The sequence below is a fragment of the Watersipora subatra genome, chromosome 3 (genome assembly GCF_963576615.1).
Source record: "Watersipora subatra chromosome 3, tzWatSuba1.1, whole genome shotgun sequence".
Lineage (NCBI taxonomy): Eukaryota > Metazoa > Bryozoa > Gymnolaemata > Cheilostomatida > Watersiporidae > Watersipora > Watersipora subatra.
Window position 1 is genome coordinate 20,759,092 of NC_088710.1, and position 18,666 is coordinate 20,777,757.

Below are 18,666 nucleotides of genomic sequence, written 5' to 3' on the forward strand. Positions count from 1 at the left end.
GAAAAGACTCGCACATTTTAGATATTACGATATTATAAAACGTGAATGAGTTTCTACAGCATGAAAAAACATCGGGTCTAAAGGTCACGCCTTCGCCGGCGTAGCTCGTTTTTTTCTTCGCTTGCAAAGGATTGAATCATGGCGTTTGCTCAATGCATGACAAAGCGAATGTTAAGCAGCACTGCAGTGCGAAAAGCAATTAAAGATGTTACTGTCATTGGTGGTGGACTTATGGGATCAGGCATTGCACAAGTATGCACCACTATTACTTTACATGCGTGATATTTAAACGCTGTAGCATGAGCCCGTAGCTTTGCAAACGTTATCGTAATTCAGATCAATTGTGTGTGCATACCTCATGTGCAATTGTGTAAATGTTCAACTGAACTACAGCTGACGTGTATAATATGATTTTAACATTTTATAATTGTTTCCTAGCTTTCTCACCACGATTGACTTCGTTAAATGTGCTTGTGTTGCTTTGTACATAGGTGACCGCTTCTGCAGGAATCAATGTCACTTTGGTAGACATGAATGATGAAATCCTAAACAAGTCATCAGCAAGCATTAAGAAGAGTCTTGATCGTGTTGCAAAAAAGAAATTTTCAGATAATCCTCAGGTATTTATGTGATTACTTGTGCCTGTAGATGCAATAATGCTCGTTTTCGCGCACATAATTTGACAATTATCTAGAAATTTACGAATATATGATATGAAAATAATGCAGGTTTGATTTTTCGATGGTCAGGCTGTATGATGAGGTATTGCATTCATTAATATGCTTTCAACTTTGCAATAATTCTGTGTACATTGAACAGAATCTTACTGGGCTCCCTTAATGTTGTTTAAGGTGGTAAGTAAATATATATTATGTTGCATGCTATAATGTAATACATTATCATATTTTATGGGAGAAGCTCTGGCATAGTGATAAAAAGCAGGCTGTTGTTGCTTAATTCCCAGAAAGGCCAATGTCGGTGACAAGAAGGGCATGTGATGTTAAAGTGCTCTCTGCAACTGAGCATGTCTCCAGTCGTCAAGGTCTTTTTGACTTGTTTCAGACATGTTCAGCCAAGATCACAGAGTCTATTTTTCGGCAACAATGCTCTTAAAAAATGAAATGCTCAGCCTCTGCCTGCAGTAAGCTAAACAGACACACTCAATCTTCGGGGAATTGCTACCCACCAATTGATGTGGTTTTTTATTAATATTTTATATTGAACACATTGGAACAAGTCAAATGTGTTTAATACAAAGTTTTACAGGTTATAGCTTTTTTGGCATTCTGTTTAAATTCTCTTAATGTGCTCTCTCTGCTAAATCTGCACACGGACAAAAAATCATTCAGCTGGAGTTTTATGAGAAAAAAAGTGTAAACATTCTATATACCCACGATTTGCACATGATCTTCACTATTGGGTGGCAGGATGAACAAGTTTGAAACATCAAATGATAAAAAAATTATATAACTGTTTGATCTTATGTTAATTATGATCTGTTAATTATATCTTCAGAATTGTAACACGTAATGTATGTTAGTTTAAAATCAAAACATTTACATTTGTTCTTTTTGTGTTGATGGAGTGGATATCTTTACGTATTTCTAGTAGTGTTATGAACAAAAGGCATTCATTATTTTTTGTAAGTTGGAGAATTGTTGCAATAAAATTATGATGGAAAAAGCTATACCATTTAATAAATAGTTTTTAAATTGTGATTATTCTATTGCATGATTCAAAGACATGCTCAGATAAAAAGTTTAGAAACATTTGAATTGTTGATAGTTTGTATGTGTATTTGTAGGGTGGAGAAAGTTTTGTAAGTGATATTGTGGGTCGCATCAAGTACTCAAGTGATGCCCTCGAGTCAGTCAAGTCAACCGATCTAGTCGTAGAAGCAATCGTTGAAAATCTAGATGTCAAGCAAAAACTGTTTGCTTCATTGGATAAGGTCGCACCTCGGTATGTTCACTTGATTATTGTACTTTAGTTTGAGAATATTTAATTTTATTATATTTTTATAAAACGATGTCTAACAATATTAAAAAGAGGTGACATTCATTATTTGTATCTAGCGGAAAATGATTTTATATTATTGTTCATTTAAAAAAAATTGGTTACTGGGAGCTGCTGTGGCCTAGTTGTTTAGAGCTGAACAACAGGTCGGAAATCAATTTCTAGATAAGGCCATCTGTGGTGACGATACGGTGGTGACGGTACGGCGGTGATGGTGCGGCGGTGACGGTGCGGCGGTGACGGTGTGACAGTACGGCATTTGACCATAAATAACTCTCACTGCTAAATCAACTCATGCACATTTGTCTGACACTAACAGAGAATCACTTAACTAGAGTTTCGAAAAAAAATTATCGACAAATATTTAAAATGAAATACATTTATTTAAAATGTCTTTTTTGCTGTTACTGCTGGTGGTTTTTGGCATTGTAAGGAACTATTCTTGTATTACTTAGTTCCCCCAACCACTTTGGGGTACAATCTATTGTTTAACAAACATTCGCAATAAGCCATTTTTGACACCTGTTCACATCCATCTTATTGTTATATCATTAAGGTGGTTCTCAGATTACATAGCGGTATGCTAGACAGGTACGTGTGACAAAATTGTGGTACGCAATGATTATTAATATTTTAGCTATCAAACTCAGTGTTTGTTTGTTGGGTGTCTCCAGTTATAGTATTAAAGTTTTAGGAACCAAAAACAGCTTCGCCCTGGAATTGAACTCAAAAACCCCAGTTCAGCAGACAGGCGTACTATCCACTAGACCACACAGCCTTCCCATAATATTGAATAATTGTGCACATACTAGTTACACCTGCCAATCCTTAGTGGCCATTGGTTAAATTGCCAACACTCCACGCTTCAGTAGCACGCATGAACTAATTTACTAGGAGAAACATATGTGCCCAGACTTGCCCAAAATCTTATGAACATATGTACGTATATATATATATAGCATAAACCTAATTAAACTTATAGCACCCACAGAAATAAACAAACATCTTCATTTAAAATTTAGAATGGTGCATGTTCTATATGTGGATGGAAAATTTAAAAAAGTGCAAAAACCTTTTTATTATCGGTGCAACGCTGAGCATTTAGCTAGTTTTGTCATGTGTGCCCATAAGCTTGGAGTTATCCTCTACATGCCCTGTTCAATGCTACAGTCAACGCAGTAATTGCTCTATTTATTTGAGGATGGCGTGGAGACGAATCCAATAAAAACACTTTTAATCGTCACCAAGCACTTTTGTTATTCAACAAATGGTCAGATATGATAGCTTGCAAAAACATTAACTATTAGCAAATATCTCAGACCTCTATTTTTTATGAAGTATAGAGAAGCATAGGCCTGCTAACTGCCCGTGAAGATTCGATGACTCGGTTATTTTGTACCATCTTGTACCAAGATAATCACAAATCTACCGTAGCTTTACAATGGTGAGGAGTACATGATTGGAATTCAAATACCTTCTGCATAGCCTTTATTCGTAAGAAACCTGAAGGTGTTTTGTGAAAGTAAGTCAATGACCGAGCTCATCACTTCTAAATGCCAAATTAGGAGTCGTTTACTCATCGCGACTCTTAGTCGTGTGTACTGTTCTCCTTGTTTAGTTTTTTTTTGTGGTTGTGTAGACGCTCCTTATTGGTTGACTTGCAACAAAATTCACATTACAGTTATTTGGTATCAAAAGATTCACCATGTCTAACTCTGCTGTGTTGTAGGTGCAAAATATGTGAAAATGTGATTACAAGCTCTTAAAAGCTAAAAAACGAACAGTTAATCGCAGCCATCATGAAAACACCGTAGTTTGGAATCTCTTTATTTTGATGGCGTACTCAAACATTGTGGTTATTGTTTTGGCAGGTGATGTTATCACGTGAAATGAAAGGCTCGAGATAAAACGTTTCGTAGCACTAGTTTATGACAAACACTTTGTTTTACTGGAAAGCCCATATCAAATATAGACGCTCGCTCGCTACTTTACAGTTTTGCTTCAGTTTGGTCTAATCATCTAGCCGTAATCTGATCATGTGACCCATACTTCCTGCCAAATATCGCGAACAATTTCTGCAGCATTTTTCGACTATCGCAGGTGACCAACAGGCTCGTCATGTTTATCAGAGGATGAGACTCTTGATAAACATGAGGACTCCTGATGAGAAGACTCCTTCAAGCTGAGGTTAAAAAATTGAACGAATTTTTACAGTAGGTTTTGAGGTATCACTGCTCAAAGTGACAGCAGTACAATTTTGATGAAATAGACGCGCAAGGACAATTATAGACATGGTTTTATTGAATGCGTGAAGTATATTTGTAAAAATATTCTGACGAATGAGGTTGCATGAAAGTGTAAACGGAAGCCATCGTGTTCAATTACGTTCAATTTGAGCCGTTTTGGAAAGAGATTCCTATCTACAGCGTTTTTGTGATGGCTGCAATTAACTGTTCGTTTTGAGCTTTTAAGAGCTTGTAATCACATTTCCAAACATTTTGCACCTACAACACATCTGAGTAAGGCATAGTGAATCTTTTGATACCAAATAACTGTAATGTTGTTGTAATTTTGTTGCAAGTCAACATTCAACTATTTTGCTACTGCGCTAAATTCGCTATTCTTACCAAATTAATTCAAAAGGATTTTTGAAAATTCGATATACCGCTAGTATTCATGCAATATCTCAAGAATCAATGCAGATATTGTTTTACTACGAAATGCATCTTATTCCGAACAAAATTCTCTACAAGATAAGTATAAAATTGTTTAGTGAACCCTACTCACAAATTTTCTGACGCTTTGCATTGAATGAACGCAGTGAATTTAGTTTTGCCATGATGATAGCAATCTAGTTTTGCCGTTTTGAAATATAACGAAAGTGGAATTGCTTTGCAAAAAAAACTGTCGATCAGTTGCACACGATTGGCAACAAGGTTGTTTCGTTAGTGACAAAATTTGATTAGTCTAGCTAATGCGTAGGCTTCGTAACGAAAAGGAAGGTGAAACCTTATCGCTTAGCCGATTCATCGGCTTACGGTCTACACTTCTGTTATTGCGATTGCCGATACATCGGTTAAGCGGGTAATTCAAAGTAGTAGGAAGAGGAATAATTAATTGGAAACTAATCATTCCTCTTATTGTCGCTCTATTCTTTCTCATCGTTAAAAGGAGCCAATAGTCAACCCGTCTATTAGCGACTGTATGTTAATCTAAGGCTTTCTCTACATTGCAGAGAAACCATATTCACAAGTAACACATCCTCCATTCCTATCAAAGATATTGCCAAGGCAACGCAACGACTGGATAGGTTTGGTGGTCTCCATTTCTTCAATCCAGTTCCAATGATGAAGTTGTTAGAGGTATTCTATACAAGTATATGTACTGTATATGATAGGTGTTATTAACTTTGGAGCCGGCGTTTTAGCAATCTGTAGCGCTAGGCTACACCAACAGATTTCATGTTTAGTTTTATGAATGTGACTCTCTGCTTGGTCAATGCTCATGCATAAACTGTCAGCATATCACGAGTCCCGCTAATGGATCCGACAGCATAATCGTAACTCAAAGGTGTCACCGAACTACCATTTACACTGCATTGCTCTATGAAATATTGTGCTTTACCTATTGCTCTGCTGTCAAACCTACCTACTATATCTTTCTCTTTGGTGTTCTCTCCTTTGTCGGCAGAAAATTTGTTCTACAGTGGCTTTAGCTTGTAATCAAATATCATCATTCTTGAAATTCTGCATTTACATCCTTTTTAAATTTTTGGCATGCTTTATTTGCATGTTCACAGTTTTTTTAAGTACAGTTCAACCTTAGTTTTTTGATATTTTAGATGCCCAGTAAATTGTAGCTTGAACAAAAAGTTTGACTCTTTCTTTGAATGCTAAACAAAAGTTTGTAACTCGAACACACGGAGATAACCTTGATGACGCCTTTCAGTTACCAAGCATATCCTTCGATATCTTTAATATTAAGACTGTGTTACAATACTTTTGATATTTTGTGTTATTTTTATGTTTTGTTATAATAAAACGCACAAGCTATTTCTACTTTTTTATTTCACATGGAAGTCTGGAAAAAGATGGCTGGCATACGAGCTGTTACAGATACAATACATTCCCCAACATCACCTACATTATTAATAGATTATTTATTTCAACAAACCCTATGTATTACTTGCCCTCTTAATAAACAGTATGTGATGTGAAATAACGTAAAATGCTTAAAGTCATTTTTCAGCCTTGGAAGAGATTAACCCAATTTACAATACTTGTAATGAGACAAACTGCTGCAGAATTCAAACAATAATCTTTTAAACAGCCTTCTGGGACTGATTGCGCTCTATTCCTGAAGTCAGACTGTGTGTAATAACTTTTCTCTATCTTAATTTCTATTACGCGTTTCAATTTTTACTTTCACCAAAGATGAGTCTCTGCGCATTAAACCATCATTGACAGTCGTAAGGTAACTCTGAGCTTCAATCTGTGATGATACTTTAAAAATACAGAAGGCAGGCTCTTTTTACACCTGAAACTGTTTAGTTTCTTTGTTTCATTGTTTTTCAGGCATAATATTTGGAGATACTATTAATATATGTATTTGAAACTTTTGAATTCCCTTGCTATTGTTTTTATTTTACATGGCATCACTTGCTTTTATCGGCATCGGCCGGTGAAATAAAGTTACGATCAAAATTTTGAAGTCAAAGTCGCAATCAAAATTGTTCATTACAGACCAGGGTTTAGTAGTTTTATGGTATTGTATCCTCACCATTGTTCATAAATAAACAAATCATTGTATGTTCTTTTTCCCGAAACTAGAAGCCCAATGAAAGATGTTGAACATGTGACATGTGTTGCAGGTAATTAGAATTCCAGAAACAACAGACGAGACATTCAATGCTCTTCTTGAGTATGGAGCTGCTGTTGGTAAAACTACCGTTAACTGTAAGGTAGGTAATCTTTATTATACAACAGCTAGTAGTGTGTAACCAGTATAAGGGGATAAAAATGTAGCCTGGTGGGTTGTGGATAGGGTGTAACCATTTAGCTGGTAGATGGAGTGTAATCAGGTGAATGGTAAATAAATACTCTAACTTTGTGGGTATAACCAAAGAGGCTTTATAACAAATTTTGAATCAAGGTTAACTTTTGGAAAATATGAATTTTATCATACACAAAAGTTGCATATTTTGCAATGCTCATAGTCAATTGCTGCATACTTCGTGTTTCAGTTTTTCCATTTTCAGCTATAATAAAAGATTTTTGAACAAGAATATTAAATAAATATGGCTGTAGATGCGGAGACTGCCAGCTGCTTAAACCATAACTGCCACGAACAACTTTTATCATATTTACTAGGTAAGTCAGACATGCTGATTCCGATTTTGTAATCAAAATAAAGATTAGGCCACTAACTTTTAGAGTAATGAAGAACTTTTTATAGCGTTTTAATATCGGTCTCGAAAACAACACGATCGGCATAACAAGCTCCGCCCATAAATACTTGACGTAACCTAGCTTTTTAGGAACAGAAGTTACGTAGGGATGTTTAGACCGATTTAGAATAATAAAGATGGGTGTTTTAAAATCCATTAATATCTAAATTCAGCCTTAAAAATAATATCAGTCTTTTCTGAAAGGTAGATAAGCTATTTAGCATTGCATATTTAAAAAGCGCAATAACAACGCTAGCTCGTGATAAAACCGCGCTTTTTGAGCTGATTTTTCTCGGCGTCCAGCCCATTTAAACGTCATATAACAAGCTGCGAGCAATTTTAAATAGTTTATATCCCTTTCATAAAAAACTGAAACTATTTTACAGGCTGGATTTAGATAATAATGGGTTTTAAGACACCCATCTCTATTATTCTAAATCGGACTAAACATTCCCAACTTCCGTTTCTGAAAAAGCTAGGTTTCGTCACATATTTATGGGCGGAGCTTGTAATGCCGATTGTGTTGTTTTTGAAACGGATATTGAAACGCTTTAAAAAAGCCTAAATGACTTTGAAGGTTAGTGGACTAATCTTTATTTTGAGTACAAAATCGGAATCAGCGTGTCTGATTTACCTAGAAAATACGATAAAAGTTGTTCGTGACAGTTATGGTTTAAGAGAGGTTTAACAACTTTATACACTAATATTTTTTGGCACTTGGATCTATGCCAAAATCAATTATATATTTGCCTCCCTTCATGTGTTTTTTCTGTTATGAGATGTTAAAACGCTGACAACTACGTTAATTAATTAATGATTTAATTTAATGATTGATGTTAATTATTATTATCCGTTATTTCTTGTATACATATATAATGAGAAATTGAAAATTGTGTGTTTTAACATTTAAGCGCAGCTAAAAAAGAGAGATTTTGTGTGTGCTGTTTTCATAGTATTTCAATATGTTATATATAGAATGAACACTCAAATAAAATGTTGCTAAATTTCAAGCTGTTGTAGTAAAAATTAATACTGCTGGTATTGATTGAAACATTGATAGACATCAACTTGCAACAGATTTAAAATTGATAGCAGCGCTTGTCTGAAAAATTTGGTGGATTGATGGAACACTGCTAGTTATATTAGTGATAAGTTTAGTCATGATGACAGACATTAGTCAATCTTACATGAAGTACTTCAGTGACAGAAACCTAGGCAGCACTGATGCTCGAGGCAGCACTGATGCTCGAGGCAGCACTGATGCTCGAGGCAGCACTGATGCTCGAGGCAGCACTGATGCTCGAGGCAGCACTGATGCTCGAGGCAGCACTGATGCTCGAGGCAGCACTGATGCTCGAGGCAGCACTGATGCGTTGCCTAGAGCATTGAATTCTTATCTAATCAGTTGAATAGTCAACTACACCACACAATTATAAACAACAAGACTCATGAGTTTGTCTCAGAGTTTGTCGTTGATATCAATTATTGCTGGTCTAATATTATGCTGAATGATTATAAGTTATTTTTAGAAGGAAGCTACTCAGGATAAATGTAGTTGTCTGTATTTTAATCATTTCACATGATGGGTTGGTTGCCACTGTCACTGTATCTAGTAGAGGGTATCAACTAACCAAACTCATCCGCAAATTAACTCGTAAGGCTCAGACACACTGGGCGATTTTATCACGAGCGGCATAAGGGGCGTGGAGATATCGTTGGCGTGTGCCTAAACGCACTTCAGCAATTAATCAGGAAACGATGACGTAGGTACACTCACAAACTGCCAATAAAATTCCGTATCATTAGTTTCTTCGGAGTTATTAATAAATTTAGGTGAATTAATATGGCGCTGTCTTGGCAATAACGTAAACAACTTTCGCTTTTGTTATTAGGCCTATCACACTTTCACGGATTGTAAACCACATAAAGACATAAGAAAAAACAATTTCTGTATTTTTAACAGAAATATTTTACAATTTTTGTATAAATAGTTCACTTAATAGTAGTTTTTCATGTTTAATATATTAAATATTTACCATTCTCAAGATGGTCAACCTGTGCAACGATCGACTCCAAATGTTGGTTTTCAACTGGGTTTTTTGTAATTTTTATGTTATGTCGTACAGGACTGAGAGTGCTTCTATTAAATTTATAAACAATTCAGTGTTCGTTTTGATGGCGTTTCAATTGTAACAAAATAGCAAAATGTTGCTGCTATACGTTGGTGAACATCGATAAGAAATATTTACCCGCCATAAAATTGCATTTTGGGGGAAAATCAACCAATCGAAAGGCATCTCACGAGCGATAAAGTTGTGCTAGAGAATGTCTAGCGTTATCACTCTGCATGAGCTCGCCGAGCGAGTTCTAGCGCAGATTAGCTCTAGCGCAGATTAGCGCCACACTAAGTATCGCCAAGTGTGTTTGTACCTTTAGGGAGAGCATTTCAAAGTAAATGTGTTACAACACAATTGTGGACAGCAGGAAATGATTAACGTTTAAGTCAAGGCTTCTTGACTGGGGTGATCGCATCCCTAAGGTGTACACCCCTTGCACCCCTGTGAACAACTACTTGCCACCTAAAGCCTGGCTCCTATATCGATTGCGGGACTCCGGTGGTAACTTGCGCAGCAAAACGTTTGCGAAGTTAGGCTTGGAGGCATCTGTTCACATATAAGCTGCATCGCTAAACATAATCGCGTAATCAAATAAAATGTTTCTATAATTGTGACCTTCACCTGTACAGTGCATTTCGGGAAGGTTTTGCCTTCGGCCTTTTGCGAAATTTGAACAGTGCTAAATTATTGCGTTGCCGCCGGCAACTACCGGCGGTACCCGGCGCGTAGGTTCCCATTTCACCGCTAATAGCCTGCGGTGCTGTTGTCGGTGCTTTGCGACGTATATGGGAACCAGGCTTTAGGGGTGCTTTAGTTAAAGTTTGCAGTTTGCAAGAATCAATCATGAAGACGAAGAAAGTGTCTTTCTCGTCATAACAACTTGCTTATATGAGTCCAGGTTTTTAACTCTTTTATATATTAAAATAGATATCATCAAGCCATCAACCCTGAGAATGATTTGCGCATTTCACTTACAAGGAACCACATTTCGATCAGATAATATCAGAGTTGAGGCAGGAAAAAATATTATAAAGTAAATCGGTTTTTTATATGATGCGTAAAAACGTTCAACTCATCTTAGAATGGCCTTCCGATAACACATTCTTTTCATATATTTCATTTCATATATGTGTTTTCATTGTGCTTTGAGTTCTTTCTTATCCATTTATTATAAGAGAGTGCGAGTCGTAGGGGATTTGGTGATAATAACTAATAGGGAGGCGCTGGTTTAAGTCAAGAGGAAGGAAAATATACTTTTATTTCTCTTTGCAATTCTTCTTCACACAGGCAGGTGTCTGTTTGCTAGGCTATTTATATGTTGAGCTGCTGTGTGGTCTAGTTCACGACTCGCATCTGTTTGGTCATTTAGATGTTCCACTTTTATCTGCACTATGTCTGTCTTTGCAATTTTTTGAGCAGTTTGGTTGGGATCAAAGAAACATCGCTTCAGATAGCGCTTGTGGCTATCTTTGAAGCATTTCTCTGGTCTCTTTGTTTTCGTTTACCTCCTGGAGTCCACTCTGTAGGAGCTATTTCGGGAGTTAATGATGTGATGCATCATTTGAGTCATTCAAATGAAATTAAAAGCAATACAAGGCTAAAACATCAGCTACAATTTGATGTTATTTTTGTCTTTGTAGACCAACCCTGTCCAGAGATATAAGCGTTTGAATGAGATCAATTTTTGGAACGTGCAGATTATATATATAGTCAGCATGTATGAAAGAGTCCGTGAGCGATAAATATACAATAAATATCTTTCATCCGGATACCATGACCTGCCAATCTCAACATTTTTTGACAGCGCCTCTATGCTAGGAATCCCACATTGCATAATGACCGTAGTTGACCATAATGACCACTGTAGATGAACTGTATGATAGAAACAAGATTAAAAAATGCATATTTGCATTGTGTTTACACTAAAGCGTTTGTCTGCTCAATTTTTATGCGGTTAATGTGACCAATGAGGTTAAGGCTGTCGGTTTAGACGGTGTTTCAGAGCCTTCAGAGCTTACAATGTACGCCCTGAAGGCTCAGACCTTATTTGTAGCCTTGGTTGAAGTTTTGCAAGCTGCCAGCTCTGAATTGGGTAAACGTAAACTTGACCACACTTGTATTCATAATATTGATGCCATGGTCCATCTGCTACCATTATATTCAGCGTCGTAATAGATATTATAAATATTTTGGCTTCAAATATCAGTAAAAAGTCTTTGCTCACAATTCTAGGGTTTCAATATCAAGGAGTCTCACTAACAATTAAAAGTTGCTCTATCTGTTTTACAGAGTTCCCTTAATAGCTCTTAGTTGAAATGTTTTGTGCAAATGAGAACTAAAGGAAATTATCATGTCTTTTGCAGTTCCTAAATTCTGAGGTATCATATTGGTCGATAGAATGTAATATATGATTCATTTGATATGATATATGGTCGATTAGATATGATATATGGTCGATTTGATATGATATATCATCGGTTTGATATGATATGTGATCGATTAGATATGATATATGATTAGTTGAATAAGATATGGTCAATCATATATTATCCTTATTGTACGTGTATAGAGTTTAAACTGTTTTACAACTGGCTGCTCTAAGTGAAATGTGTTTTAAGAAGTTGTCTACATCCACGTATGTCAGTTTGTTTCAGCGTGTGATCACAGTCTATCATTCTAGTAGTGTCACATGTTGTGTAAATTGTCTAGTTTTCAAATCTAACAAACTTTTACAAAGTAAATTTGAAATATGCTGCTTCAGTTTGCCACACACCGCCAACGCCCCCCCCCCCCCCTCCTATCGTCCAGTCATCTATCATGTTGGGCTTTCCACCTTTCCATTTTTACAACATCAATACGCACTTCTGTCTAGCTCTTGATTTGAGGTTGTTCTGACCTGAAACATTTTCCTCTATTAGACCTTGTTGACTCTGTGAACAGCACTTCTATTAAGTTGCCCTTCAACTAACAATATGCATATATGTTTGTATTAGAATACTTCCGTCCAGCGTTTTAAAGAGCCCTTTTCTTGCATTCCTAACATATAGTGAGCGTAGTATCCTTTTTCAACACTTGAGTTTCCCAGAATTGTCTTGCAGGACACTCCTGGATTCATAGTCAATCGTCTCCTGGTACCATATGTTGCTGAGGCAGTGCGAATGCTTGAAAGGGGAGACGCGTCCGCAAAAGACATCGACACGGCTATGAAACTGGGTGCTAGCTATCCGATGGGGCCATTTGAGCTCTCAGATTATATCGGCCTTGACACCATGAAGTTTATATTGGATGGGTGGAGCAAAAACTACCCAGACATTGAGTTGTTTAGACCCAGTGAGCTGTTGAACAAACTCGTCGCTGAAGGCCATCTTGGTCGCAAAACTGGGAAGGGCTTCTATGAATATTAAATCAGCTCCGTAGATAATTCAACAAAAACTGATCGATTTATGACTAAAATTTACAATTTCTTCCTTTAGTGAGTCTGAGAGACCAAAGCTAGTGATATTTTTTGTGATTCCAATTTTTTCAATTATTTTCTGCTTGTTGATAAAATAATATTTCTCAATCTATTGTTGTCATGTGAATTTCCACTGTAGCTAGCTATACAAAAATGCAAAGATTTATACATTAAATAATGGAATCATGCAAATATTGTTTACCATGTGGTTGTTAGTTAAGACAAGCGTTCTCTGGAGTTCTGCAAACTGCAGTAAAATCTTATGTTAAGAGTTATAGGCTCCTCTTTTACCTAAATTTACATGTAGTTGGATTGAAAAAGAAGACAATTCTTTATTTTGTGTGTCATCGTTAGTCATGTACAGTTGGTGAATATTCACAATCAGTTTACTATTACCTAAATTTGCTACAAACAGTCTTCGTCTGTCTCGTTGGGAGAATATTCCTAATATATGATTGCTGCTCGATGGAATGGCCTATCATTTCTGTTTTCAGCTGTATATTATTCTTCGGTGTATAAACTCTTAATCTCGTGTGCAGTTAACTGATTGGCTGAAATGTGACAGCAATACTTATCAGCAGGCCATCTCGAGGCAGAAATATATAGAGGTTGTCTTATTGTTGCGGCAGCGAGTCAGCAGTGAGACCTGCTGTTAACTCATATGGTGAATTGGGTTGTGACGCCAGGGTTATCTTTCTTACTTTTCTTATCTCTCAATTTTCCCACTCCTCCTTCTGGTTTATCACTGTCAACAGCAGCAGTTGATTGCAATTGGTATTCGACGATTTGGCGGTGACGATGTCGATACTTGAACATTTGGGACCCATCAGGAAAGTCTTCATGCTTTCTGCTGAATTTCAAGCTATGTGTACAGTAGCTATATATTCGCTAGTTATGTGTACACTAGTTATGTGTATATTAGTTATGTGTATACTACTCAAGTGTACACTAGCTATGTGTACACTAGCTGTATGTATATTAGCTATGCTTAGACTAGCTATGCTTACGCTAATTATGTGTACACTAGTTATATCTACACTAGCTATGTGTACATTAGCTATGAGTACACATATGTAGTGTACATATCGCTAGTGCACATCATCTATGTGTATGCTAGTCATATGTACACATGGCTAGTGTACACATAGTTATATGGTTGCTAACTATATTTACACTAGCTATGTATGCGCTAGATAGGTGTACAATAACCTACAATCACATTTTAGCCACATTATTTTTGCCAATATGTAGCCAATAATCTGCTAGCTTGCATAGTGCAACTATGCACAGTTTGAACTTACTTTCATAATCTCTGTAAAAATCTGAAGGTGTGATGGAACAAAGAGTTTGTGCACTCCTAGTTATAATACTGAGTTATAATAATTCTTTGCAAGATTAGATGCACTTGCTGAAGGGAATTACAATATGCATTCTGAGTTACTCAGTAACATGCTTTCTAAGGTGAACTTACACCATTGAAGTAACGCAAATGAAAGTAACATCAAATAAAGTTAAGGTATCAAACTTCAATTTGATGCAATTTTTGTCTTTGTAGACCTTCTCAGTACAGAGATATAATAGTTTCAATGAGATCCTTTCTTGCAAATCTCAGATTCAATTATGACATCTTTAGTTGCATTTCAGCAAAAAGACCAACAGAATAGAAATGCCTAAACTCGAACGCAATAGCCGATGGCACGAGCGATAGAGACAGGCAGCCGTGCAATTGGTGACATCATTTTGGCACATATTTTTCTTCTGAGTATTTTAATCGCAATCAAGTTTTATCAATTTTAATCTTGAAACATCCTGGCAGTCAAATCACCTCGAACATCACAATCAATCTCAAATAATAAAAAACATACCTATACTTTCTGATAAGATTTACTTGAATTTTGTGTAAGTTCATCTCTGAAGTGCCCTTTTTCAGTTTTAGCATGAGTTCTTTTTACAATACTTGATCTGCTGAATTATTTTACAGGACACTCCAGGATTCATCGTCAATCGTCTCCTGGTACCGTACATCGCTGAGGCAGTCCGGATGCTCGAGAGGGGAGATGCGTCTGCACCTGATATCGATACAGCTATGAAATTGGGCGCCGGCTATCCAATGGGGCCGTTTGAACTCTCAGACTATGTTGGCCTTGACACCATGAAGTTTATATTAGATGGGTGGAGCCAAAACCACCCGGATGTCGAGTTGTTCCAACCCAGTGAGCTGTTGAACAAGCTCGTCGCTGAGGGTAACCATGGGCGTAAAACTGGGAAAGGCTTCTACGAGTATTAGATCTGAGCAACTGTCGAAACTAGTCCTTTTTGTCTATCTCCAGAATGCTAACATCTGCTTGTCCGTTGCTAATATGGCTGCCTCTTTTCTAGTAATTGCATCTTTCTTTTAGTTTTTATCAAAGTATGTACTGATTTGTATTGACGCTACTCTTCTCTGACAGATTCAACTAATCTCTAGCTGCCAATAGATAACAAGCCATATGGCCTACATATATGTAGATGTACATGTCAGTAAATCTACTACGTTGCTACTATCTAAATGTACAATGGGCGGCAGCAAGGGAGCTAAATATAAGACAATATATATAAGAAATAATGTAGTAAAATGGGAACAAAAGAGTGCATAACTCCAAGTAGTGGACTAAAAAACATGCACTTTACATGAGAGTGAGTATTGAAGAGAATGCATAACTTCAAGCTGTAGAGTACAAAAAATAGAGAGAAATTAATCCCAATTACTTGAGTAACCCTTGTTACTCACTCGAATGAGATTCAGGTGAGTAACAGGAGCCAGTCCTGTGGACTGAGAGCAACTATAACAAACTGTCAGGAGGGGTTGAGCAATAAAAATGGGTATAGTAAAGATGTGCGAAGACTGAATGAGCCAATCACTGGCAATAGGTTAGCGTCTCCCAATTTGATATAGGTTCTAGTTTTCATGTGTAGTCTGCTGGTAGTTACGGCTGTAGGAAGTTTTATGCTAGCTCGGAACTCAGTCTGGTTGATAAACCAGCAGTCAAACATTGGATAGAAAATTTTTGTAGGCCTGAAGGTGTCCTACAGATCTCCTCTAGTATTGAGATGGTTAATAAGGATTATAGGTAGTTGAACACAACAGATGGTAAGAATAGCTACCCGCTACTGATTATTGTGCAGACAAATCTTGTAGAAATATTTGAAATGGCCTGATACATGAGATAATGCTAATTTACTTGCGTGCACATATACATATTGAAAAAGTGAATGATAAAATTTCACTCTTACTACTCCATTAAATTCCTTGTTTATTTAATTTTGTTACTTTTATTTAATATCTTTCTTATGTCATTATTGTTTGGCTTTCGGCATTTTTTTCTTGATGTGAACTAATTGTGAGGAATTATTACTTCATGCACTAGATATGATTAGACCAACAACTACATGTAGCAGCCATCCTGATTTTGAATAGAATTCTGTGAGAGTTGAGTTGATATAATAGGTTATCTCTGTTGTTGAGGAGTCACCTCTACATAAAGTTAATGATGGTAAGACGACTTTAAATTATTATATTACAACAGTTATGTAGATGAAGCATGCCATTGCAGATGAGGGTAGTCAAATTGAATATCATTTTGAGAATGTAAGTTGATCACAATATTTAAGATACTCAACCTGTACAAACGTTATTATTATTGTGTATATAAATCGTGAAAAAATGATTTACATACTAGTTTAGCCTGTGTCTCAAGGCCCCTTCGTTTAACATCACTGCTTTGAGTCACTAACCTGTATAGCCACTTTCGAGCACAGTTGTTAATTTGTTATTGTCATGCCTTATGCTTCATAGTCTTGGATTACCATGACGACATTGATTCTAATCGAACATTTTTGTTTTTTGTTATTTGCAGCTAACTTGATATTCCCGTATTGTGATCAAATCTGTGACCATCTATGGAATTCATGAACATCTATGGAATGTTGTAACAAGAGCTGCTAAGATATTTATTACAAAGGAATATGACTAGTTAGTCTTTTCCCAAAACAAGTTATAGATGTCATCATCTAGCGAGGCATAGAAAGAGTTAATCAATCATACTTATATGGTAATGATGGATATTATATCAATGTGGTTTCAGCCATTTGAGTTAACTCAGCCAGATAATTCAATACAAATAGTTCAGGATCTATTGAGCAATGTATGACACTTTGTAGGCTGCTAATGCGTCTTTCCCTGGGTTCTTCCAAGTTATTGATAAGACATCCTTAGCATAGTTTTATAATAACAACTCTAGCGAATGCTTATGGCAACCAGCTTTTTGTGAGTTATGTAAAGCGGTTTTGAATGTCATTGTTTGACGTAAAATTGCAGAATTTTGACATGAAACTGATAAGCAGTTCAAAGTGTCAAATCTGCAAATCTTAAAAATCTGCAGTTGTGAGATTGATGTTGTTTCAATGTACTATTTATATTGTATTACTGTATTACATATATTATATTAATGTATTACTTGCTACCAGTAATACACGTAATCCGTTAGCACCTGTACATGGGTCATGGGTCGATGGCAACTAAACCATCAACTCCCATACCAATCGGGAGGGTTAACTGGACACCCTTACATAATCAAAAATAACATTTGGAAAAGCACTGTGCTATTCCAGTGATACACTGTGGCAGGATCTAGAGGGAGAGTACAAACAAACCTCTCCATCCGCCAGCAGCTGCAACATGATAGAAATTTTAGCATGTCTCGACTTGTTCTGGCTTGCTGGACATCATTTCCTTCATGATGAGGAGAGAATCTGGTTCAGCGAAAACCAGAAATCACTTAAACATTTACACGCAGCTCTATGGAAAATGACTGTTTCTATTGTTTTAATTTTAGACAAATGTATTTGACTTGAGGCCTCAGTCTCATTCACTGGAAGCATATAACTGATTACTGTGTTGAGAGAGTTGGTCTAGAAATGCTATAAACCAGTTATTGTGTTAAGAGAGTTGGTCTAAAGATGGTATATACTGGTCAGTGTGTGGAAAGAGTAGCTCCAGAAATGCTATAAACCAGTTATTGTGTTAAGAGAAGTGGTCTAAAGGTGGTATAAGCTGGTCAGTGAGTTGAGAGAGTTGCTCCAGAAATGGTATAATATATTTATGGAATAGAATATATTATTATATTCTATAAATTTACATATATTATATATATATAAATTTATAGAGTTATATAAGTTACATATTTATAGAATAAATAATCCTTAAATGCTTCTAGAGCCGGAGTCTGAGACAATTCAGGGAGTTGTTTTCTCATCAGATCCAACACCCGATAAAATGCGGCTTCGTAGGTTCACTTTGCTTTTCTCACTTTCGGTTTAGCTGAAATTAAAAAAATTATGCAGCTTGGTGGGGGATACATCTTCAGTGTAATGCTGAGGTTACAAGTTGATCGAAGAATTACTTATTGAGATATTGTCAAATTACTGAAGGCATTTCAAACTAGCAGAGAAATGAAGAATGGCTGCTGACAGAACATCAGTTTCTATTAGCACACTGATTGAAGTTTGTAATGAAGGTTCAAAAACAGACAAACCTAGAAAACTTCTTCTCAGCGCCAAAAGTTTTACACCCAAATTAGCTGTTTTTTGATTCC

At 36.4% G+C, this 18,666-nt stretch overlaps 1 protein-coding gene across 2 annotated transcripts; it reads left to right on the forward strand.

Moving 5' to 3' along the window:
- Positions 1–70: 70 nt before the first annotated feature.
- LOC137389508 (hydroxyacyl-coenzyme A dehydrogenase, mitochondrial-like) lies at positions 71–16,555 on the forward strand. 2 transcript variants are annotated; one of them, XM_068075523.1, is made up of 6 exons: positions 71–252; positions 492–620; positions 1,805–1,962; positions 5,252–5,378; positions 6,887–6,976; positions 12,678–13,146. In XM_068075523.1, exons 1-6 carry the CDS (start codon positions 139–141, stop codon positions 12,981–12,983), a joined length of 924 nt encoding a protein of 307 aa, XP_067931624.1. In that variant the 5' UTR covers positions 71–138; the 3' UTR covers positions 12,984–13,146. The 2 variants fall into 2 exon arrangements, with proteins under 2 accessions (XP_067931624.1, XP_067931625.1); XM_068075524.1 differs by lacking the exon at positions 12,678–13,146 and adding an exon at positions 15,015–16,555 and having other exon boundaries at positions 72–252.
- Positions 16,556–18,666: the final 2,111 nt, after the last annotated feature.